Source organism: Ostrea edulis, chromosome 3, assembly GCF_947568905.1.
Source record: "Ostrea edulis chromosome 3, xbOstEdul1.1, whole genome shotgun sequence".
In the NCBI taxonomy this organism is placed as follows: domain Eukaryota; kingdom Metazoa; phylum Mollusca; class Bivalvia; order Ostreida; family Ostreidae; genus Ostrea; species Ostrea edulis.
The window spans coordinates 14,386,386-14,412,533 of record NC_079166.1 but is presented as its reverse complement, the minus strand read 5'-3'; the positions used below and the strand labels follow the sequence as shown (position 1 = coordinate 14,412,533).

Below are 26,148 nucleotides of genomic sequence, written 5' to 3'. Positions count from 1 at the left end.
AATTTTATCAACAAATATCGCTCTGATCTGTTCAGGTAATCTACGAGTATTGATTAGATACCAGGGCGGAAGGTATACCGGTCATATGTGGTGCACTGCTGTAAATTCTTATTATGGTAGGAAGCAGCATGTCGAATTTACGTGGACTCTTTCTTTTGGGATGTATTCTCTGTTGTTTGAAAGGTAATTGCAAAGTGTGATCCTTCCTCTTACAGACAAGCCATACTATAATATCATCGTTTATAGCTGTTTTAGTGCAAGTTTCCTGGGCAGGTATTTTACATGTAGAATTTAAAAACAAATTCACCCCCTGTCAGTTGCGAAAATAAAAAAATGTGTGTATAAGTAGAATATCAAATCTCTGTATAGTACAGTACATTAGCCAATATTATCGTTTGAAGGGTAAAAATGCAGTCCTATACATTTACGATGTTTAATGTGTAAAACAGGATAGTTCTTAGATTCCATTGCGATATATAGGCATTTAATATCTATGCCAAATCTTATTTTCATTCATGATAATGATACTATGTTTCCCATTATTATTTGAATTTATTCATCAATTTTACTCTAAAACTTGTGGAATTTTAATTGTTTTTGTATGAGGGAAATGGAACCTATTTTTTGCTTTCTTGTAATATTATGTTTTACGTTAGTTTTTGAAAATACACCCTTTCAAGTCTTATTGACGCATTTGGCGATTTGAATTGTTAGATTTATTATTGACCTGCATTTTTGCAATCCTCGAATGTCTTGTCGAAGATAAAGCTATTTAAAACAGTTATCGATTTTTTGGGGGTGCTTTGGGTTTTAAAACAAATATGTCCCTGCACAAAACATACCACAATTGATACCAAAGATTAGAAACACAATTTCGCTTTCAGATATAAAATGTATGGCATTGATTTATGAAGTTGCTGCGTTCGATTGTTATCATGCGATACTTATTTGGTTGAAATGCAAAAAGAAACCTACAATCTTTTGTGTCCAAGAAATTTTGTACAAAAGCCTATTAGGACATTTCAAAGAAAAATGTGTGATAGTGAGAATTAAAGGCGTAATAAGGCGCAAGGGCGGATCCAGGGTGGGGGTGGGGTCCGAACATCCCCACTTTTTTCGGACATAAAAGGTTTAAGACTTATTAAATTTTAACGAGACTTTGAATCAAAATGATATGAAAGGTGGATACTTGCATATGATTGCATCATTTAAATTTATCATCACCAGTATATCATTTAATTCTATGATAAATTAGATGACACACTGATATATATATATATATATATATATATATATATATATATATATATATATATTATATATATATGCTTCTTAAACAATATATATATATATATATATATATATATATATATATATATATATATATATATCGTTTAAGAAGCAGGCAATTTGAAAGTGAAAAAGAAGTGCCAGGAAATGCTCAGAATGCATGATTTTGTACTATTTGCCCCAGACCCCAGCCTATTGGGGATAACCATTTAATCGAACTTTTTTGATTATTTCATTGCAAAATCAGGTCCGAGTATGTGATCAGATCAACTAAGACTTGGCTCCCCAAGTAGTAGGTAGCGTAAGCATTTTCATGTATAAACTGACTCCAGATCTACCCCTGGGATGTTATGTACACAAGCAAACCGTCTGAATTGGGGTAAGGGTAGAGGTTGTGATAGGTACTTTAAAAAAAGAAGTGCTAACCCCCCCCCCCCCTTCCCTTCACAAATTCCTGGATCCGCCTATAACGCAGATCTAAAAGACGTAAAGACGCAAAAGAAAGGCTTTAAAAGCGTATTAGCTGGAAAGAAAGGCGTAATAACGCAAATCAAACGCATATTTAAGGTGCAATGAAGCGGATTTACGAGACATAATAACGCAAAACTAACATGTACGAGAATACCAAGATAAAAACTGACTTCTCTGCACACCCCTTTAATTCATATTGAATTTACAAGTGGCGCATTTGAATGCAAGAGATATTTGATTTAAAAATTTATGAAAAAGGGTGTAGTGTTAGCTAAATATTTAAAGTAATTCGAACGCGCGTAGCTAGTATATTTGCATTGTTTATTGTCTTCAAATGAATTGATGATATGAACAATTGAATTTATGTGTGTTTTAATTAAATGGAAAAGAGCAATAATTCAACTAATGCGCACATCAATTCAATTAATGCGCGCAATAATTGAATTATTGCTCTCTTCAATTAAGGTAGCTCCATCGTCAGATGACATATTAATGGTTGAAAGTGGAAAAATTGTATTAATATCCACTCAATAAAGTTTTTGAAATGTAATTGATAAACAAAGAAAATGCGTATGTTACCACATTTCTGTAAGGTGTCAGACATAGCAACACAGAAATGTAGGTCAACATCAGAAAATCAGAATCATAGAAATTGAGAAAAACTTGTTCAAATGACAAATTCAAAATACCAACAGTTTAAAAAACTTCAAATTTATGAATATGTATAAATCAATTGCGGATATTAGGGAAATAATTGACAACATGTAGTGTAGGAAATACCAGCATAGGAGTTATTGTCCTTGACATCATTTTTCTAATAATACATGTACATAGATGGAAAAAATAAACCTTTTCACTATCAATAGTTTATCAAATATCTTATCTTATCCAGGGAATAACATTTTTCTAAACGACATATTTCTATCATGAACAAAGTTGTATTTGATTTACCTTAGATAAATGATATCATAAATTCAATTAGTGCGCGCAATAATTACTTTTGAGAGAGCAACTATCTAATTAGAGGTACGTGAAAGGTGAAGATAACGAACAGTGATCAATCTCATAACTCCTATATGCAATACAAAATAGATAGTTGGGCAAACACGGACCCCTGAACACACCAAAGGTGGGATCAGGTGCCTAGTAGGAGTAAACATTCCCTGTCGACCGGTCACACCCGCCGTGAGCCCTATATCTTGATCATGTATCTACAAAATATCCAAAATTAAATTGATAATGTTTTAATAGAATTGTTGCTCTTAGGTTTGCTTTAGAAAGCATTTGATTCACAAAACACCCTTAAATTTGATTTGTCAGTCCCCATAAATTTACACAATGCGCATGTCACGCAACGCCTATCTTGCTGGAACACCATGAACAAGTTAACTCATTTCGACACCATTTTGATTCCGGTGACTTTAAAATAAAACAGGTTCAATCAATAATGATAAGAACTTCTTTTTTCTGAAAATCATCCAGACTGTTATGCTTAAGCTACTGATAATGTCTGTGAAATTAAGGAAGATTTTTCTCGCATTTCGGAGGATTGGGGCTTGATGGGGAACAGTTTTCGTGTCGGTTACAAGACCTGAGTGACATCATTCCAGGAGAGAGGACGCTCGCACTTTGTTTTATCGCTTTTTAATCTTTTAAGTGTTCTATTAGACTTTCTTAATTCTATGAAAGGTCTTTGATATACGTAAGCCTACATTTTTCATCTACTAAAATCTTAAATCAATATTGTGCGAGTGTCTGTGATTGTCTCATATTTGATAATTTGATAATCCTTAAAGAACAAAAGTATTTATCTTTTATAGCAGTTTTTACAAAGATATGCTTTATAACAAACCATTTTTGTCAGTTAAAGCAATGATACTGTATTATGTAATAACATTAAAATTTCATTTGATAAATGGCGTGCTGTAGACTTCTCTGTCACTAGTTAGATGATAAATGAACTCCCCAAGTCTCTACAACACTAAGCAGGTTAGAGGTATTGCAATTCTGATATACAGATGAATGCAAATACTAACGATAAAAGACAAATAAATTAGTGTCTGTTTGACATGGAAATCTTACATTTCAACCACGTGAATTAAGATTTGATCGACAATATGTGTTACTTGTTTTACAAACATGACCATCACAAGATGTTAGTATTACGCTTGTACATGTCCATTACCGAGGCAGAAAACAGAATTAAGTTATAAGACCTCTACAAACTACATGAAGCTGTGTTATCCAGATGACAAATGGTACAATGTTTTCTACCATTTCAGAATTACTTTATCATTGTTATTGAAAATTCATGCACATACTACATGTATTGGATACTCAAAACACTAGTCTATTTGACATCCCTACCATAAAAATAATTTAATGTAAAACAAAGTATCTTTTTTCTCAACTGTAACGTCATTTTGTATGTCCTATTGAAGATTATGAAATACAATAAAAACTTCAAATCTTTCCACTTTAAATCAAGTTAAGGCTACATTTAAGGTGATTACATGCAGATTTAGAACAAAATGCATACAGTAAAACTACCATTGTTCATTCAGCATGTTCACGTGTTCACTATGATGTCCATCGCTTGCTACTGAGGAAAACCAAATGTAGTATTTTTATTTTATTTAGGTTCACTTACAGTTAGTTTGACTATCACGACAAATCCTGTAAACACTACCACTACCACTACTACAACTGCTACTACAACTACTGCAACTCCCACAACTACCACAACTCCCTCAACTACTATAACTTTTACAACTACTAAAACTCCCACAACTACCACAGTTCCTACAATTTCCACAGCTCCTTCATCTCTGACAATTCCCACAGTTCCCACAACTACCACAACTCCCACAACTACCACAACTCCCACAACTACCTCAACTCCCACAACTACTACAACTCCCACAACTACTACAACTCCCACAACTACTACAACTCCCACAACTACTACAACTCCCACAACTACTACAACTCCCACAACTACTACAACTCCCACAACTACCACACCTCCCACAACTACTGCAGCTACTGCAAATCCCACAACTGCCACAACTGCCACAACTCCCACAACTACTACAACTCCCACAACTACCACAACTCCCACAACTACTACAACTCCCACAACTACCACAACTCCTACAAATATTACAACTCCCACAACTACTACAACTCCTACAACTACTACAACTCCCACAACTACCACAACTCCCACAACTACTACAACTCCCACAACTACTACAACTCCCACAACTACTACAACTCCCACAACTACTACAACTCCCACAACTACTACAACTCCCACACCTCCCACAACTACTGCAGCTACTGCAAATCCCACAACTGCCACAACTGCCACAACTCCCACAACTACTACAACTCCCACAACTACCACAACTCCCACAACTACTACAACTCCCACAACTACCACAACTCCTACAAATATTACAACTCCCACAACTACTACAACTCCTACAACTACTACAACTCCCACAACTACCACAACTCCCACAACTACCACAACTACTGCAACTACTGCAAATACTACAACCCCCACAACTACTACATCTCCTACAACTACTACGACTCCCACAACTACCACAACTCCCACAACTACCACAACTCCCACAACTACTACAACTCCCACAACTACCACAACTCCCACAACTACTGCAACTACTGCAAATCCCACAACTCCCACAACTACTATAACTTCTACAACTACTGGGGCTCCTATTCCTAAAACTACTACAACTCCTACAATTCCTACAACTACTGCAACTCTTATAACTTCTTCAACTCCTACAATTACTATAACTACTGTAACTACCACAACTCCCACAACTACCCCAACTACCACAACTTCCACAACTACTGCAACTTCCACAACTATCACAACTCCCACAACTACTATAACTTCTACAACTACTGGGGCTCCTATTCCTTCAACTACCACAACTCCTACAACTACTGCAACTTCCACAACTACTGCAACTCCCACAATTCCTACAACTACTGCAACTCTTATAACTTCTTCAACTCCTACAATTACTATAATTACTGCAACTCCCACAACTACTGTGACTCCTACAACTACTGTAACAACCGACGAATATCTAACGACTACATCGGAAACACCACGGGAAACAACGGTGACTGAGGTTACAACTGCTGAAATTATAACGACGTCACAGATACCCACAACTCTACCAGGTAAACGTACATTCAACATCACGACAATCCTTATTTCAACAATTGTGTATTACTATGGTATAATCCAAGGTTTTCTACACCATTATATTTTTTTGCTTAATCTTGATACATATATTATGCAGTAGTAGTAATCTTATAATCGCAATTTCTAATCATAAACTAAAATCTAAAATACCCCAATAATACTATGTATAGTTAGCTTTCATGCATGAAAAAGTGGAGATAACAAACAGTGATCAATAAGTCTTATATGAGAGTGAACAAACACGGACCCCTGGACACACCAGAGATGAGGTCAGGTGCTCAGGAGGAGTAAGCATCCCATTTTGACACTGGCCGTGAGACCTATATCTTAATCGGGTAAACGGAGTAATGTGTAGTCAAAATCAGTGTGTAAAGAACGATCTAACAATTGGTACGAAACACGTCAGACAGCATTTGACCTATTGGCAGGTTGTATCGTTATAACGACCGTAAAATTTGCCAAATGCTGTCTTTAAACGAGACTGTTGAGACTCCTGTAACATCAACTTATTTGTTGGTAACCTTCAATCAATGAAGGGAGAGATGTACACACAATGAACATAAATTGTTTTTCTCATATAACCATACTTTTTTTCTTTCAGATATTGTAAATCTAGATGTATTGATAGAACACTCGCCGATTATTGAAGAACTTGAGCACGGCTTCGTTATGTGTTCCTTCAATTCTACACAGAATTTCTCGATTGGAACAGTCAACTTTACTTGGTATAAGAATGGAGTGAAACTGCAAAATTCATCAATTTTGTCGATCTCCTCAAATTGTGACTTCATATATTGTTCTTCAGCTATAGATTTTCGTCCAATCAGCATTCTTGTGGAAGGCAAGTATCTACATTAATATTATTTTATCCATTCCCGAAAGTATGCAAAGTAGTCCAGATAAATCATAGAGTGATAGAAACAACTAGAACAACGGCTTATATTTCACGAATTTATTGCTTTATCATTTCTAAGTATTGTGATGTCTGTATCATATATAATTCACCTATTTACTTTCATCAAAATATTCTAGATATTGTATAGAGGATTTCTATACCTAGGCAATGTTTGATTTAAAGTGCGAGACGTAAAATAGTGTGTCTGTAAAAACCAGAACCTGACAAGTTTGCATCCTAAAAGTAATTTGTAATCTTAATTTGCATAACCAAAATTCATAATTCTGTTTTGTATGGCAAATAATGTCATTTTATATCAGTTCAAAATATTTAGCGAGCGTTTGGATAATACGGGAAAGAAACTAGAAAAACGTAAAATGACGACATCCAACGAAATTACAGCGTAGGAGAAACAAACATCAATATTCGCAAAACTGTTTTCATCTTGACACCTCCAAGAGACATGCATATAACCCGGCGACAAAGAACATAGCCAAAATTCAGGCTAGGTCTAATGTTCATTCATTGCAATTAGAAACTCAGATTTACAACGTCTGAAGAACGACCTTATCCCACCTACCCAATACCCATACGGTGCATTGCTGTTAATCTTTTTAAATTATCTATTTTGAGGAGATATTATGAAATATGTTATATTTGTTCTCTACACACAATATAAATCGTTTGCATAAAAATAACAATTTTTCAAACTTCCCAATGTGTACATAAATAATAGAATATATAGAACGTCGTAATCAATGACGTCGTAGCAGTGTAAGAAAGAAAAAAATCTCATGTGGCTTTCAAACATGGGCAAATATTTCTCTTACACTAGGGATTAAGTGAAAAATAATTGTTCTACAACTTAGAACAATAATTATGTTATGATCAGATAAGGAATTTAAAATCCTCATTTTCAAGTAAAATTTGGAAGAACTCTCAATTTGTTTAGACATAAAATTAGAGCATTTCAAGGATATTGTTTTTTATTCAGATAAGAGGTACATGTATCTGTAAACAATATATTTAGAGCACTTGCAGTGTATGAATGAGTTGTAGTTTTGTTAGTCTGATCGATAACTACTTCGTTCTCTTTTGTTAAGGACTATATACTTGTAACGTGGAAGCAGACGTTCCTGGAATATATTATAACGGAACAGCAGAAATGAATATAGAATTGAAACAGATGCCTGTTCTGGTGATGCGGCCTATCAGCACAGTTGTAGCGGAGACCGAATCAGTTGATATCAACTGCCACATCAGAAATGTGGAGGAAGCATATTTTGATTCAAATGACACCATGCTAAAGTTGTGCTTTGCCAACGGGACGGAAATACATAGGTTTACCGGAGACATGTACAATCAGTCTTATCGATTTGATGGACGTTTCAGCGAGAATTTTACGTGTGGGCTCGGAAACTGTACTCAATTTGGGGTATCCTCCAGAATTACTGTGACGGGAAAAGGTAAAGAGCGATCACATATGAATTCAGTACTGTTAAACAATAAAATAAAGATTGATTAATGAAAAATGGTGTTTTATCAGGCAATAAACAGTTTGATAAACAAATATATATTATTTATGTATGGAGGATTTTTATTTTTTCCATACTGTTTTTTTTTTTTTTTTACAACTTTCACATAATTATTGAAATTGACCTGAATTCTGTAATGCCATCTTTATATTTGCTACTCAAAACTTCATAATAATGGGAACCAGATTATGCAATACGGTACTCTAAATAATGCATTTCATGATTTGCAGAGACCACGTTATGCCCTTCAGTCAATATATGGCCCAGTACACTTTCAGAACACGACGCCACGGCCCCTTGTCCTTCCGGATATACAGGTATTGTCTTTTTTATCGTAAACATTCTGATGAAGTGTGCAGTAAGACAAAAATAGTCATGGAAATAAGACATTGGGTAAATCTCTCTGATTGATTATGTATTTATTCAAACATTCTAGAAATTGAAATGCATAGTCACAGTTGTCCTAATTATTTTTCTTGCATTCATAATTATAGTTTGGTTGTCGTTACATGTTTTGAAATATATCAAAATCATCAAATCATTATAGAATTGTGATGAAAAATTTGACAGTTTACAAAGGTTAGTTTAGGCCTGTAAAGGCGTTCTATGGGATACATACGGTAATCACTTTGAGTGTATATAACAGCATGACCAGGATTACCCAGATGTAAAGTCCCAACGAATAGTCGTCAGTTAGTTAAGTACACCGCAATGTAAACATCCATTATGACAATTAATTTAGGCAACACGCTCGACACCCTGTTTACAGGTATTTCAAATGAACTGCAAACCCATGATATTTGGAATAGTCTCTGCCATTGGAACACGTGGATTCAAATTGGTAAATTATGCCGATCAGTTATCAGGATGCGCAATTTTTAGTAGCTATTCGAGTAAAAAAGAATTAGTCGAGCGTCGATGGTATCGAAGAATTGTCGAATATTCGTTGACATCCCTAGAATTAAGGTTTAGAATCTGGATGAGGTTTTTTGGTTTTTGGTTGATATGAAAACGTGGTAATAGTTTTAAAGGGAAATGTTACACCAGAGAAATTTTATGTAGATGAAAAGAGAATATGTACACCAATATTTTGAAATTGAAAATTTGAAAATACCTTATGATGTTAAAAAAAATAATGCAGTTAAATCGGAAAGGAGTTTGCTGATACTGACTTTTGTTCATCCACGTTTTAAAAGGAAGTCAATCATTATGACGATGTAGAATAGTTCCTAAAGGTTTAAGGTTTGCGGTAGATTTAGATTCATCGTCATAATAGCTGACTTCCTTTTAAAACATTCCTTTTTGAATGAGTAGAATTTCCTTTGCCGGTCCCCGGAAGTTTATACAATGCGCAAGCAGCGCGACCCATATCCTGGTTGCTATGCAAAAGTAAACATTTCGACACCATTTCATTTTCGGCGACTTGCAATAAAACAGGTCGGTGCTAGTAACATCTGTAAAAGATAGAGCTAGTTTTCTTGATTTTTGAAGGATTAGGACTGGATTTGAAACTTGTATTTTCGTGTCCGTTTCAAAACGAGAAATGGATTGGCGGATTATTTTAGAAATACTTTCCTCACACAATATTGTGCAAAGTAATGTTATATCATACTGTGTTCCGTGTGCTGGCAAAGCTTTTTAAGTGCCCTCCAAGTTGACTCTGTCGTATTTGTGTGGGCACTGGAGTTCGGAGATCTACAAAACTAACCCTGTGGCTCACAGTTAAACGATTGAATCCTTCTTCACTGAGGGAGCTATATACGCTCTTCAACAAACGCTTATAATAATGGTGCCCGGCTTTACATGTGTCTCTTAATTATAGTCACCGAGGTATCCGCAGTGCTGTCCGCCACACTGACAAAAACAGCATATTGAATATCAATGCCTCCAAATACCAACACTCCGTCCACAAGTCTTCCTTTGTGATATGTCTATTCCCCCAATTTCGATTCATCAATTTTAACAGTCCTCCAATGTGTTACTGCCGTATTTTTCCAAATAAACTTCACACACTTTTCGTCCAAAATTATACCAGTCCGTTATTAGTTGTTTTTTAAAGAAATATCCAGTTCGTGAATGACAAAATCTTGAGCACACTTATAAACACAAAAACTGTGATAAAAATGACTTTTTCCAATGTTAAATTGTGATTTTCAAACCAGGATGACTTTTTAATCGATAATTTCTTGATACATTTTTGTTGTTACAGCTCCAAACGTGGCTGCTGTAAGATGAGTCCTTTTGCAATCCAAATACTTCAAAACCACAAGATTTACAGATTCAGAATAAGACCAATTATGCTCTCCAAAGAATCACATATTTTCACAAGGTCTTCACTGGCATATTTGTGTACATTGAGGTTACACATGTCAAATTATTAAAGTCGTTAATGTAGAATTGGCTTGTGTGAAATCAATAACGGATAAAATTTTGAAAAATCATGTAAATATCATTGATTATTTATCACTTTTAAAATTCCACTTTATAACATGACATAATGTCAAAGAATTCAAATTCTGAGCAAAAAAAATAAAAAAAACAACAAAAAAAAAACACGTGGAAAACCACTTATTTTTTAAATTTGCCAATCGCTAAAACGATGGCATATTATAAAGAAGGCGCATTCGAAGTACTGTTTTGCGCGTTTTATTGGGACCAGCAAAGTGGAATATTTCCCTATTTACCTTATCCACCCACCTGCGTTTGATTTCATCAGTTATTATATGTATTGTGATTTAGTGTTTTATGTATAGATATACGAATTATGAGATAAGACGAGCGAAGACCCTTAATGTCTTGCAACCATTGATTGGCCTATTCATTTAACGCGGAAAATATAACACTGTTGATGTAAACAGTGCATCGGGACTTCATATTTAGCCTTGGTGTGTTTTCTTCCATACCAATCTGTTATCGTATGCGGTGACTTGTCTGTATGAACATATACTATTCTGTACTAGTTACCTCCAGGCCTCCATAACTACAGATAAACATACACACAATAGCAGTTCAAGTTGATGACAGCAGACACTATCAGGTTTCCGTCAGTCACGGAAAGAGATGAATAATAAAAAAAATGAATGATTATATTTAGAGAAAGATAAACGAATGATACGTTGTTTGAATACACACATAGATCAACATGGCATAACTATTCACTTGTTGATATAATTTATTTTATGACCCTTAAGGTAAGATAGTATGTATTTGGGGATGACTTGGCGAAATATTTGTGTATTATGACGTCATATCCTATTTCGAAGCGCGATATATTCGGTAGAAGAGCTAACGTAATAGTAAGTCTTGCAGTATACCATCCTACCATCCGTTATTCGATGTTTTGTTGACAAAGCAGGGGAAACTTACATAATCCACCACGTGTCCTTAAAACGAATTTAGATTAGCAAAACATGATAGTTCCGCAATAACGCTGACATTTTCCCCAGATAACTTCGGGTAATCTTTTATCAAATGAAAAAAGGGCAAATCACGTGACACACAAGAGTAATCATTGCTTCGATCTTGTCTAGTGGTTTTGCTAGCAATTAACATATCTGGTATTTCTTAGATTAACCAAACATCTATTAGTATTATAGGTGACTAACACATTCTTCGTTATTAGCAATGACCTTTCTTTGGTGAAGGTGCCCTGTTGACAAGGCTTCTTAATTATAGGTACACAAAAAAGAACATGTGGCAAAGACGGTAAATGGGGGGAAATAAATGCAGATACGTGTAAGCAAGAGAAGTTAGAGAAGTTAGAAAATGTAAGAGTTAAATCATCTATAATGATAAGGGATATTCGCATCCACTTTTAAAGCTACATGAAATAGTGGTAATGTAAAGAAAAAATCCAGTACCCTTAATGTGATTACTTTTGGTACTGTATACAACTGAATTTATAAACTTTATCTGAAACCATCTTGAAGTAAATACAATGGATTCTGTTCATTAAACTAAAGTTTGTTTCTGCAAATGTTTAAGGCTTTGAACATTTCGCCAAACATCTCCGAATCTATGGTCGAATCATCTCTATCAACTATATCTGATATCGTCAATCAAACGTCCTCGCCTGGGGAAAAGGGCATGGCAAGTGTGGATATCGTACAGAGCGTTAATCTTATAGCCAAGATATCACAGAAAAACATCACATTTACAGATCAGAAGGCTGCTGAGAAAACAGCAGAGGTAAGACATTTGGCGTACATATTCTTATCACATACGTCGTTGACTTTATTTTTGTGGAAAGTCTGGCTGTACGCAGTGTTTATCATAAAATTTATGCACCGTTACATGGTTTCTATATATTCAAGCTTTGCATACCTAAAACGTTAGAATGTGTATTTTTACAGACATTCATGGGTGTTGTCAGTAATCTACTGGGCACAGGAAAAGATCACGTGACAACTAAGAACAAGACACAAGGGAAAGAAGTAACACTGTTCAAGCAAAATTAAATATTAGTCCAAAATTAATACAAAAATCATACACATACATGTGATACTGCAATTTACTCTTCGTACAGTGTAATAGTTTGATAATTTACTTAAATGTCTGAAATTATTTTAAGGTTACGGGTCAAATATTATCGTCTGTGGACGGATTCGCAAAGTCGGTAACGAAAGCTCTTACAGTGAATCAGAGCGTAACAGTGAAGAGGGACAATCTTTGTAAGGCATGATACTGGTAATAGTGCTTCTTTGTTACAATAGTAAATGACAGATAGAGGATAATTAAACAAGTAAACTTATTTTATTTGTCAGTGTTGAACATCGAACGGATTCCAAAACAGAAAATAGTATTTCCGAAAGAAACAGAAAATGCAGTTGACGATGGTACAAAGTTCACGTTACCAGAAGATGCACTGGGAGACATAACAGGTGTTACTTTTTACTATAATCTCATTAGAGAGAAAGTAGTAATTCTGAATTCTTACTTTCAAAATGATTGGAAATAATTGAGTGTGGAATTAATTAATGGAATGCTTGCTTATTGAACTGTTACTGGTAAATAGGCAAGGCGTTTTCCAGCTATTTTAAATTATCATTATCTTTACCTTTTAATGCTTTGTTAAAAACGTTAGCCCCTGTGCTTTTGAAGACAACCGCGCAGAATGCTACAACTAAGTATTTACTGGTTCAATGTTCATTCCATTGGTGCAAACATATTACACATCTGTTTCTGAACCCTATGCAGTTGAAAAAGTTCCTGTCAATTCAAATTTTGAAAGGGTTTTGACAGGGATTGTATTTTGTGGCGGAAGGATTGGTCAATCAAAAAGTTCTAAATGTGCGTGATATTACATTTTCTGTTTCATTCAACATATCATCTATCTTTTTACTTCAATATGTTTATTTCAGTTTTATAATATGATACAAATAGTTGAGACTTGGAACTAGTTCAAATAATGTAATTTATCAATTTGGTTGACATATTTTTCCAAATAGAACATTGATTCTTTAAAAAAACACACCTTTAAATTCATTAATATCAAGTGCAAACCCCTTTAATACACATTCGAAGTACACTTATTAAGTTTTGTTGAATGTAATCTAAATTAGAAAGAATTATCTGTTCACTGCTTTGAAGGAGAAACTTAACACGTACTGTGCGACCACATATGCCAGAAGTGGTGTAAATCAAATGTGGATTCTAAAATATTCTACAGAACTTTTAGTAAACTTGAAATCGAAAAATTTTCTCAAATCAACAACATCAAAACATTTGACTTTTCAACACTCTACACGACCATTCCCCACGATAAATTAAAGACTAAACTTTTTTAAATCATAGACTTTGGCTTCTTCAACAAAAATGGAAAATGCAAATATTGCTATCTATTGATCAGTCATCCAAAGAATTACTTTGTTAAACGTCACTCTGATTACACGCACAGGCAATCTGAAGTTGAAATAAAAAATATGCTGGAGTTTCTCATTGTCAATATCTTCGTTGTCGTTGGTGATCAGGTCTTCCAACAGTCTGTTGGAATTCTCATGGGCACCATAGGTACTCTTCTGTTAGCTGCCATGTTTTTAAATTTCTATGAAGCAGAATGTATTCAAAAACTTCTACGTGAGAAGAAACAATTTCTTGTTGTGGCCTTCAATTCGACATTTAGATATATCGACGACGACGTCGACACCATTCTCTATATTCATATGAAACAGAATTTATTCAAAATCGTCTACGTGAGAAGAGAAAATATCTTGTTGTCACCTTCAATTCGACATTTACACATATTGACGAAGTTTTGTCTATTAACAATAATAACTTTCATTCATATTTAGATTCGATAAATCCCCGTGAACTCGAAATAAAAGACTCCACTGAGCCGTCCACTCCGGCTTCATACTTAGATATTTTATTGAAAGTAGATATTAACGGCAAACTAACAACTCCATTTTATGACAAATGGGATGATTTCAGCTTCTCCACCGTCAACTTCCCATATTTATGTAGCAATAATCCATGATACCCTGCATATAGCGTTTATGTAAGCGAGCAGTCTTGATTCGGTTTGATGGTGTTTATTTTTATAGCATTGACCTATAAGCAAAATAAATAACAATTGTATTAGACAAAAAGGACAAGTTCATAATTTAGATAAACTGTTGACAATAAGTTACCAATAATACAGCTTACATTTATAATAGAAAAATATGTTTTGTAAGAAATGGACCTCTGAACTTACAAACAAATTCTGAATATATACTAAGACAACTTTAACTGCAAAAATACAATAAAGCATAAGCGTTGCAATTAAGAATAAGAGTCATTTACAAAAATATTGTAGTAAGGTAAGACCTAAGTAAATATGATTCTTACGTACCACAAGATGCACCTGATTGAAGCTGGATAGCTAGATTTTCGAAGTAAAATGTACACTGCTCTGATTTACTCAGTTTGAACGGTAACTTATAGTTAAAGGTGAATCATGACTATTGGGTAATACTTAATGACGAATGAAATTTAGCGTTACAAAACTATTAACTCAATCCAATGCGCATAAGAAAAACAACTCAATCCGATGCGCAGTAGAAGTCCCACTCAATCCGAAATTTACTATACTTTTCAAAAATGTAATCAAACGAAAAATGAATAAATACATAAGAAATCAATAAGAATAGATTTGTACTACCACATTTATATCTCTCAACTGATTCGATACCCAAGAGCTTCTTCTGCGTATGTTCAGTTTTAAATCAAAGCAGGTTACTGACAAACAAGGTGATGTTGATGGGGTACAACAGTCTCATTTAAAGTCAGCATTTCGCAAACTCTATGGTTGTTATTACGATCTAGTTTGCCAATACAAACTATCATTGGGTAAAATACTGTCTGACGTGTTTCATACCGATTGTTAGACCGTTCCTAGCACACTGATGTGTGACTACGGATAACTCCGTTTACCTGATCAAGATATAGGATTCACCGCGGGTGTGACCGGTCGACAGGGTTGCTTACTCCTCCTAGGCACCTGGTATATCCAGGGATCCGTGTTGGCCCAACTATCTATTTTGTATTGTTTATAGGAGTTATGAGATTAATCAATGCTCATTATCTTCATCTTTTATCTAAGCTATGATAGATCTAATACTGCATGAAGAGGTGTAAACAATCTCAGAATTCCTATATTGTATATAAAATCAGGTGTTGGTTCCCCACTATCGTTTCAGATGTTGCATTTACAGCTGTAAAATATGATAATTTTGGATCAGAGTTTGATACGGCAGGAAGTAGCAGGTAAGGTTTCAAGATTTATGTGTTTTGTTGAATTTTGATGTGGCATAATTTAATAACAATTGTTTTCAAATGCGTTCCAATTCACCCCAAAATACTTGTATAAAATGTACGTAAATGTATCATTCAATAAAAAGCACTAGCCATTAGGTGTGGAAGCCTATAAATTATTCAGTTAATATGATAGCCTTTGTTTATATTATCATCTCTAGAATATAAAATTTGGTATCATTTTCTAAGCATAATAAAAATCAGAATTGAAATGTCGGGCGTGTAAACTGGGAACATATGTGAACTTGTGAGTCTCCATTATCTGTTGAACAAAATGCAGATTTTTCTTGGACCATAAAGTCATTCAAATATCTAGCCCCGAAAGTATCAATGGAGCATTTCAAGGGGTTGGGAGAAGTATGGAAGGTGAATATAACGTACAGTGATCAATCCCATAACTCCAATAAGCAATACAACATGGATAGTTGGTCACGGATCTCTGGATACACCAGAGGTGGGATCGAGTGCCTAGGAGGGGAAACATTCTCTATCAACCGGTCACACCCACCGTGAGCTCTGTATCTTAAACGGAGTCATCCGTAGTCAAAATCAGTGTGCCAAGAGCAGCTGCATAACAATATACTGAATCCCAAACTCTCCACATGGGAAGCCGTGGTGACATGTACTATTTTTTTGCATTCTATTTGTATCAAAAGAACATGTCAAATGTTTATACGAAATGTAGTGAATCACAGACCCATGATTTGGGTAGACTTGAAAGGTAATTGGGTTTTATTTTGTATTGTAAGTGATAACAACATCAGTTGACAGGATATAACTTAAAAAAATTGTATCATCACATTCCTTTGTCTGAATTTCTAAGTTTGTATGCAATGTAATTTTCCTTTATCCTCATTCTTATTAATTTCTTTCCATAGGAATTCATCACTAGGCTCTAGCGTTTTATCACTAACTCTGGAAAATGTGAAAGAAATTATGAAAAATATCTCACTCACTTTCGAGCAAAATTCCAGAAATGTAAGTTAATTTTACCAAATAAAATTCCAGATCCTCGCCACTATTGTCCAAATGATTATATATATATATATATATATATATATATATATATATATAGATAGATAGATAGATAGATAGATAGATAGATAGATAGATAGATTGAGAGTATCACAATTACTTACAGGCATCAGTAAATACCACGTCAGAGTGTGTCTTCCTAAATAAACCAGAACAGTAAGTTATACATATTTTCTTAAAGTATTATATACTTGATAATGTTTTGTCATGTGATATGGATATCCACTCAACGAAATGCATTGCTATAACGTCTGGAACATAAAGTAATATACTCAAAGAAGTTTGATATAAACCATTATCATTACCATGCCATCTTTTTCTAGTGCTCAAATATGTACTAAATTTTTCGATTTTTTTATACCAATCTATTGGGCTACAACGACTCACAAATGATAATCCATTTACCAACCTTTCAACTGATAAATCGAAAAAATACTCACGTCTCATTGTTGTTTTATACAGCTCTTGGAACAATACCGGATGCAGTGTTCTTCATTCCAACAGTTCATATACGACTTGTACGTGTAGCCATTTGACCAGCTTTGCTATATTGATGAGTGTAGACTTTGGTGAAGATAATAAGGTACACTGCATGAATACTGGTAAAAATAACAATACGAAAATTAAAGAAGAAGGTCATGGAAACATCTATTAATTTCCGGTGTCCAGGATCTGTAAATTCCTACTATTTATTTTTGTATTGAAAGCGATAATTTAGCTCTAACTCCACACAGAGTGAATTCTCTTGTACTACTTTCCCTTACGAATAATACTATTGGCGTTGTAGCGTAACGGACTATACTGAGGTGACTGGAAAATTTAGCTTTGTATAGTTTTATTCCATGTAATCAGAGTTTGTCGTATTTACATTCTCATTGTTGTACGGTTTATTTTGTTCATTTTCTACATTCAAACCTAGTCTCGCTTTTCCCAGAGTCTCACTCTCGAGACTTTGTACATGCGAGAGTCTGATATTTTGATTTTGAGACCAATAGACCAAAACAATTACAACTGATAAGGATATTTGCGTGTTTTTCTTTGTTCGTTGCAAAGCAAACAGAGATATTTTATTGAATGTTGACTTTTAGTGTTAAAAACGGAAGGTCTTTCACTTGAAAATTTAAATTTTGCCGTTGTAAACAAATTCTGATAGTTGCTTCGAACTTTAGTTCCTTCACGTTACTCTATCACCCAATCAGAAACAGTACCGATTTCTCGGTAAGCCTCGATTTGAAACCATCAAACAAAAAAGGAATCTTACCAGACTCTACCTTGTGCAGTCTCGAGAGCGAGAGTGTGTGGGAAAGCAAGACTACATTCATACCGTATCTTAAAAATTGAAATAGCTATTTTCATCAAGTTAAATACATTCTATATGTGAATATTCTGAAACTACTTAATACAATTTTATATGATATAAAGTGTGTACAATACCCTTAACTTGCCAGGACTACGATGAATGACTAATGTAGGAAAAGACAAGCTTCTAAATGGTGTGCTTGTTATAGGTAACAGGGGATGCTTACTCCAGTAGTCGCGACCGAGTTTGTATCAATAAATATTCTTGTTATATATTCTTAAACTGTACCTCAATGCTTAAAAAGTTTTAAAGAACTATACAAATTGATCTGTTTCGAAATATTGCACAATGTTCCCAACAGTTATGATGTCACAACCTACCATAACGTAGCTGAGTCATCTTGTCAGTGATATCATATCAAGCAAAAAAATCCAAACTACTTTTACATGATATGCATGAGTCAATGTTTTGTCTATCCTTAGTGTGGGGATTCTGAATAAGAGATTATCTAAAATGATATCATGCACGACAAATCCCCATGATATATTCTTTGATTTTTTTTCCATAGACACCACCACCGGATGATCAAAGGCTGACTATGATTTCTAATATCGGATGCAGTTGCTCCATCGTTGGCTCGTTGGCAACGATTTTTATTTACCTTTATTTTTGGAGGTTAATATCTAGTTAGATTTTTGCTGATTGATAAAATAATTATTTTTCGAAATTGAGTTGCATTTATTGCTATTTTCCTATAATCTAAGATTTGGTGTAATCACTATTACAGTGATATGATTATATGAGGACTTTTCATTTCTGTTGCAGATATATGAAATCACGGCGTTCCGTCTTGATTATCAACCTTTGTCTGGCTATGTTTATCGCTTACATGTTGTTTCTGTCAGCAAAGGACAAAACCGAAAACCATGTATGTATCTAGAAATCCACACAAGTATTCACACATTACTCACATGTTTCAGTTGTTTCAACAATTTCGTATAAAGACGATCTTTTCGCAAATTATATGGGAATTTTATAGGTCATGAAGTCGAATGTTGTGTGGCGTATTTCATGAAAATATTGCTAGCTCCTTTTTTGCACAATGATGTCGGCTAAAAATTTACTTAATCAAGATATAGCCCAGTTGATGGGTATGACTGGTCAACAGGGGTGCTTACTGCTTTTAGACACCTGATCCCACCTCTTGAATTTCTAGTGACATATGTTTTGCTTATGCTTGATTAAGGAAACAGAGTAATCCGTTTTCAAAATCAGTATGTAAAGAAAAGTGTAACAATTGACATGAAACACATCAGGCAGCATTCGACTTATTTATGAGTAGCTAGTCCAAAATATCTTACGTGTTCCTGGCTTTTTTATGATTTTGATATTTACCGTACCAGGAAAACGTCAGAACCGGTGCCATTCCGTGAACTGGAAATTCGCCGCCTCCATCTGGAGGCGGCATTCTCGGGCTGATTTTAAATACTTTGGAGTCGACTTCAATGTTAAACTCATAATTAATCAATAAAACAATGCTTCTTGTACTTGCTAATATCGATTAAAAGAAAACATCACTACATAATTCGATAACAGAAGCACACAATTGTAGTCAATCGAATTTTCGCTGTCATTTGAGCGAACAAGTCACGTGACAAAAAACAAAGGTTGACAGTTTGTAAAAAATGTTTTCATGAGGCTATCTATGTGATGAAAAAATCCAACAAATCGATATTAGTAAGCACAAAAAGCATGGTTTTATTGAATAATCATGAGTTTAACATTGAATTTTGCTCGCAAGTATTTAAAATTGGCCCAAGAATGCTGCCTCCACCTGGAGGCGGCGAATTTCCAGTTTACGTAATGGCGCCGGTTCTGACGTTTTCCTTGCATGGTAAATATCAAAATCATAAAAAGGCCTGGAAAACGTCAGATATTTCGGACTACTGAGTAGCATGTCTTAGTTTAATAAATAATCACACGCTTAACATACTATTGCGGATCGAATCAGTGGGGAGACATAAACACCATATGCTGGTGATTGCTAATTATTGCTAGATGGAAATGGGAGGTTGACGATGGAGAAGCTGAAGTTACCCCGTGTGTCATAAAGTTGTGCCGTTTATTAGATTTATAAAATATCTGAATATATGAAGCATATTTGGTATATTTTCTTTGGCGTCTTTGTTGATCTTAGAATCGTCTTTCAATTGTTAGTAGTATATTTCCTCCTCTTATTTACCTGTATTTGACCTAGAAATGAAAATGTACACATACATACTCTATAATATTTCAGATTGGATGTGTCGTTATTGCTGCCCTTCTGCATTACTTCTTCCTGGCTATGTTTTGCATCATGTTGGCGCTTGGGATCGATCTTGCAGTAGCTGTACTTGATGTGTTCAACTCCAGATCAAGTTCTGCCTTTCTACTGCTATTAGGCTGGGGTGAAGTATTTGTTTTAAAAGAACGATGTGTGATAACGGCTTCTTTCGACCCATATAAAGCGTATAGTTTTAAACTTCAAAGACAAAGTAAATGTTTCATGTCACGAAACAAAACTTACCCAGTGTATTTTTACATAATTTTTATCTGAAATTTATAGTGTTTTGAGATAGATTTGTGATATAATTATAAAAGAGTACCATTGGTTGTGCTTGATATTTTCAAACGAAAACATCAAGAAAATAATCATTTTGTATCAAAATACCGAATAAAGCAGTTTATAATGAAAGGCGAAGATAACGAATACTGATCAATCACATAACTCCTATAAGCAATACAAAGTAGAGATTTCGGCAAACACGGTCCCCTGGACACACCAAAGGCGGAGCCAGGTTCCTAGGAGGAGTAAGCATCCCCTGTCGACCGGTCACACCCGCCGTGAACCCTGTATCGTGATCAGGGAAACTGAGTTATCCGTAGTCAAAATCAGTGTGCAAAGAACGACCTAACAATCGGTATGAAACACGTCAGTCAGTATTTGACCCAACGATAGGCTGTATGGTCAAACTACATTACTGTATGTTGTATTTCCGGTTCTACGTCATTTCGATCAAATTGAAATAGAACTGTATTGTATGAAGATTATTGCACAAAATACACTTAAGCTTAGGTTAATATAAACTTTATCATATATATATATATATATATATATATATATAGATAGATAGATAGATAGATAGATAGATAGATAGATAGATATTTGGATTGATCGAATGATTGAATATTGTTTAACGTCCCTGTCGACAATATATCACTAATATGGAGACGTCGCCACTGCTGGTGAAGGGCTGCAAAACTTTACGCCTATGCTCGGTGCTTATGCCGATTGAGCAGGGAGGGATCTTTACCGTGCCACACCTGCTGTGACACGGGACCTCGGTTTTTCCGGTCTCGTCCAAAGGACCGCCCCATATAGTTGCCTCGTACGACAAGCAAGGGGGTACTGAGGGCATATTCTAACCGACATCCTCACAGCACTTATCTTTTGGAAGAAAATCAATCATAATTCATAACTTGCAAATACATCATTATAATGCTTTTACATTTTGAAGATCTTTTACACTGGATTTATGGTTTCATATTACATGTGGTGATATCCATAGAAAACAAGAACATCTCAAACATTTTTAACACACTGATTATAACAGGTCTACCAGCTGTTATTGTGGCAGTAACCTTGGGGGTAACAGAAACGCGTGGATTTGGAAATACGGAAGTGTGAGTATTGCATGTTTTCACGTATGGATAAGATGGATTGATTGAATATTGTTTTAAGGAACGAATTCTAAATGTAAGCATTCGTTTAATTGTGTAAATGAACATATGCATGTTTGATAAATAAATGTGGTCACTAATGATTTATATATTAAAACCAAACTACTTGATGTGATAAAAGCAATGTTTTATTATTAGTTGCTGGCTCGCGAGGACAACACGATACGGATTCATTGTTCCAGCACTGGTTATTATTCTGGTAAATGCTACTGCTACTTCAGAGACCCGAGTTATGTAATGTACTGTAGTAATTTATGTAATGTAAGTGATAACTACTACTTCAGAAAACCGAGTTATGTAATGTACTGTAGTAATGTATGTAATGTAAGTCATTATCTATATAGAAAAATAGGCTTTAAGTCGTGAAAATCAGTATTTATTTTGATGTCTGAACCAACGACTGAAAAAGTTTAAAATTTCCCGATGATTGTCTCTCTATGTCGATATGCTTGTCTGTCCAATATAAACATTGTTACATCTTCATTGTTTTTATCTCTCGAATTACTGAGCGAAAGACAGTCAATCAGTGAATCGTAGCGCAATGTAATGTTGATTTATATATGATATACATATTTTTAAAACAATCTTATTCACATGGAAGGTCATTCCCACTTCCAGTGGAGATATTCGTATTTCAAAAGTGGAAACATGATACGATCTGAAACATCCTCTCAAGAAGTGAGCTGGAAAACGTGACGTGTGAAAGCATGATTCCGATATTGTTGTAGCATGAATTGACAAGAAATTGTTTGCTTTTCTCGCTCTTTGTCCTTTTTATTTTATTTCCATCACACCGTTAAAATCCTTTCTTCCAGATAAATTTTGCCATTCTTGTTGTGGCAATGAGAGCTTTGTTCTCTTCATCATTTATGATAAAGAAATCAATCAGAGATAAAGCGAGGTAAGTGATGGTCAGTATTGGGAAACCTTGAATGTGTGGAATCGTCTCTGATACAATTCCATATGATACAATTCCATGTGATACAATTCCATGTGATACAATATTGATGTAATAATCATACATGTTTATTTGAAGTTTGCAATATTTGTCAAGAAAGGTTAAGATAACGAACAGTGATCAATCTCATAACTCCTATAAGGAATGTAAAACAAAGAGTTGGGCAAACACGGACCCCTAGACACACCAAAGGTGGGATCAGGTGACTGGGAGGAGTAAGCATTCCTGCCGACCGGTCAAACCTTCCTATCATACACATATAATCTATGAATTAGTTATGATATCAAAGCAGAGGGGTCAGTTTTATGTTGCATTGAATCATACGAATTTATTTCGCAGATTAGGCCCATGTGTAATATTATTAAGTAGACAACCATCAAGAATGTACCTGTTGATTAAAATATATTTTAGTATTGTAATGGAGTAGTATTGATGTTACAGGAGCGGAATACGAGGAACATGTGCGTTATTACCTGTCCTTGGATTAACCTGGGTATTCGGAATTCTCTACATAGATGAAAATACGATTATTTTCGGGTATCTGTTTGCTGTATTTAATTCATTACAGGTAGGTCATACATTATAAGGCTTCCAGATTACAAACATTTATATGTTGCAGTTTTCAACGTTTGATGGGTTATATCTATGGATATCAACGAATGTAAACAAATAAGACCATCCTAAATAGGAATGACTGTCTAGGCAAACGTAATGTGGATTTTGAAGAAATCGTGAAATTGAGCAAGAAGGTCATGTATTACATAAGTGATTAATTACGTCTTGTTTTACATTTTAACAGGGACTGTTCATTTTCCTATTCCATGTCCTGTTAAACAATCAGGTAGGATTCACATTTGATACAAATATACACTGTATATCAATACGCACATGCATACACCATAAAGAAATAAAAAAAACTGTCGCTCCTTTACACATGCTTAAAAATGGTCGTGGGTTGTGAATAGATGCTTTGGAAATGAATTATGTTCTCTCTTGGAACTTCAAACACATAGATCTATCGTCGAAGATAAAGATAAAGATTTTAGGCAGCATTTGTTCATTGTTCACAAACCTACGGTATACACATATAATGATCAGTTATAAATTATGTAATTAAAAACTCTATAAAAATTTTCACTGATTCTTGAATATCTTGGGATGTACTTGGAATGTTTGGACGAACGTTTATGCAAATAAATAATACAGTATAGAATGTCATTATTTCACTACTTTTCAATCACCAAAATTGGATATCCTTTACTGATTATTACACGTCCTTCTTTATTATACACAACAGGGGCACCTACATGTTTGGAGGGTCCATGGTTTGTACTAGTAGATCAGGTAGTTTGTATTTTACTGGTATATTATTTTGTAGGTTCGAAAAGCAATATCAAGAAAAATACAGAAATATGAATCAAGAACACTAACAACAAAATCATCGAAACATAAGTCTGTAAGTAACTAAGCTGACAAAATATATCTGATGAAGAACGGAAACGAAAGATACATGCAAATTATGACTAGCATTGTTGATTTGTTGATTTGTGTTTCCTTAAAACCAATTATATATATATATATATATATATATATATATATGTGTGTGTGTGTGTGTGTGTGTATAAACACTTAAGTAAACACAAGAACACGCGGGATGTACCACTTACCTTAATCGCTCTACTGCTGCTCTTTTCAATTCAGGAATCCAAATCAAATTCTAAAGATCTGCACAGTGATGATGAGGTTAAAGGTAATTACGGGAAAATTTCTATTCCTTTTGTTTTGCTGTTCCTGCTATCCATCAGCTAAATATGTGTGTGTTGCAAATAATTGGAATTTTTATCAAATTATAGAGTCCCAAAACAACTCCGGCGTGGTTCTTCTTCCAAGAATCAATCTGTCGGTGAGTACAAGATCTTCCAATTAAGTAAGAAAGTCGATGTTAGTTTTGGAATGGTGTACGTATGTGTATTAATATTTCTGTTTACATTTTCACAGAATCCAGTTCGCCGAACAACATACACATCATTTTAACTTCTCAATGGCTATGTTCTTCATTTGTTGTCAATTTCCTGAAGGATACATACATCTGTATTGTTGTGACATGAACTACTTGTAAGCAGATTTTTTAAAGATAAAATTGCTTAGTGGACAAAGCGTGTATTTGCATGAATGTCGAATACTGTTCCTATAATGTAAAACCTATACGGTACCAATTTTGATGCACCAGATGCGTATTTCGACAAATAATGTCTCTTCAGTGATGCTCAACCGAAATGTTTGAAATCCGAAATAACTATGAAGTTTTGGAGCTAAATATAGCCAAAAACAGCGTGCCAAAAAAGTGGAGCCAAATTCGTCCAAGTATAAGAGCTATGCATGAGGGAGATAATCCTTAATTTTGAAATGAATTTCTAAATTTTATAACAGCAATTAAATATACATCCACATTTTCAAGCTAGTAACGAAGTACTTAGCTACTGGGCTGTAGAGACCCTCGGGGACTAACAGTCCACCAGTAGAGGCCTCGACCCAGGGGTCATAATGTAAAACTTATACGGTACCAATTTTAACGTCTGAACCCTCACCTATTCTACATGTCTGTTTAAGGTCTATGTTGTAATTCCTCATCAGATGCTTTGTTTATATGGATACCTCTGATGAATGTAACAAGTAAATCAAGTACCATATTTGTTTTTTAATTATTCAATTATTTATCTAGTTTGTATAGCATGTTTTGTTGCATTTTGTATTTAGAAAAAATCACACATTTATTTTTGCATAATACTGTTGTCTTGTTAAAACATTGTATAAATTGATAGATAACTCACATTTCAA

At 34.5% G+C, this 26,148-nt stretch overlaps 1 protein-coding gene across 1 annotated transcript; it reads left to right on the top strand.

The window, feature by feature from the left end:
- On the top strand, positions 1–26,148 carry LOC125675206 (uncharacterized). Its single transcript, XM_056159024.1, has 26 exons — positions 1–183; positions 4,402–5,988; positions 6,615–6,854; positions 8,012–8,374; positions 8,674–8,760; positions 12,119–12,210; positions 12,428–12,631; positions 12,796–12,876; positions 13,014–13,113; positions 13,207–13,323; positions 16,123–16,189; positions 17,116–17,215; positions 17,379–17,428; positions 17,735–17,855; positions 19,141–19,247; positions 19,398–19,500; positions 20,869–21,019; positions 22,226–22,295; positions 22,491–22,551; positions 23,168–23,253; positions 23,752–23,878; positions 24,110–24,151; positions 24,689–24,766; positions 25,012–25,060; positions 25,164–25,213; positions 25,309–26,148. The coding sequence occupies exons 1-26, from the start codon at positions 114–116 to the stop codon at positions 25,342–25,344; spliced, it is 4,239 nt and encodes a 1,412-aa protein (XP_056014999.1). The 5' UTR covers positions 1–113; the 3' UTR covers positions 25,345–26,148.

Bases quoted from the DNA above. Each gene is read 5' to 3' on its own strand.
- LOC125675206 (XM_056159024.1), top strand. From the start codon at position 114: ATGGTAGGAAGCAGCATGTCGAATTTACGTGGACTCTTTCTTTTGGGA. The intron at 21,020-22,225 runs GTGAAGTATTTG...TGATTATAACAG, and splicing joins TCTACTGCTATTAGGCTGGG to GTCTACCAGCTGTTATTGTG. The intron at 22,552-23,167 runs GTAAATGCTACT...CCTTTCTTCCAG, and splicing joins CAGCACTGGTTATTATTCTG to ATAAATTTTGCCATTCTTGT.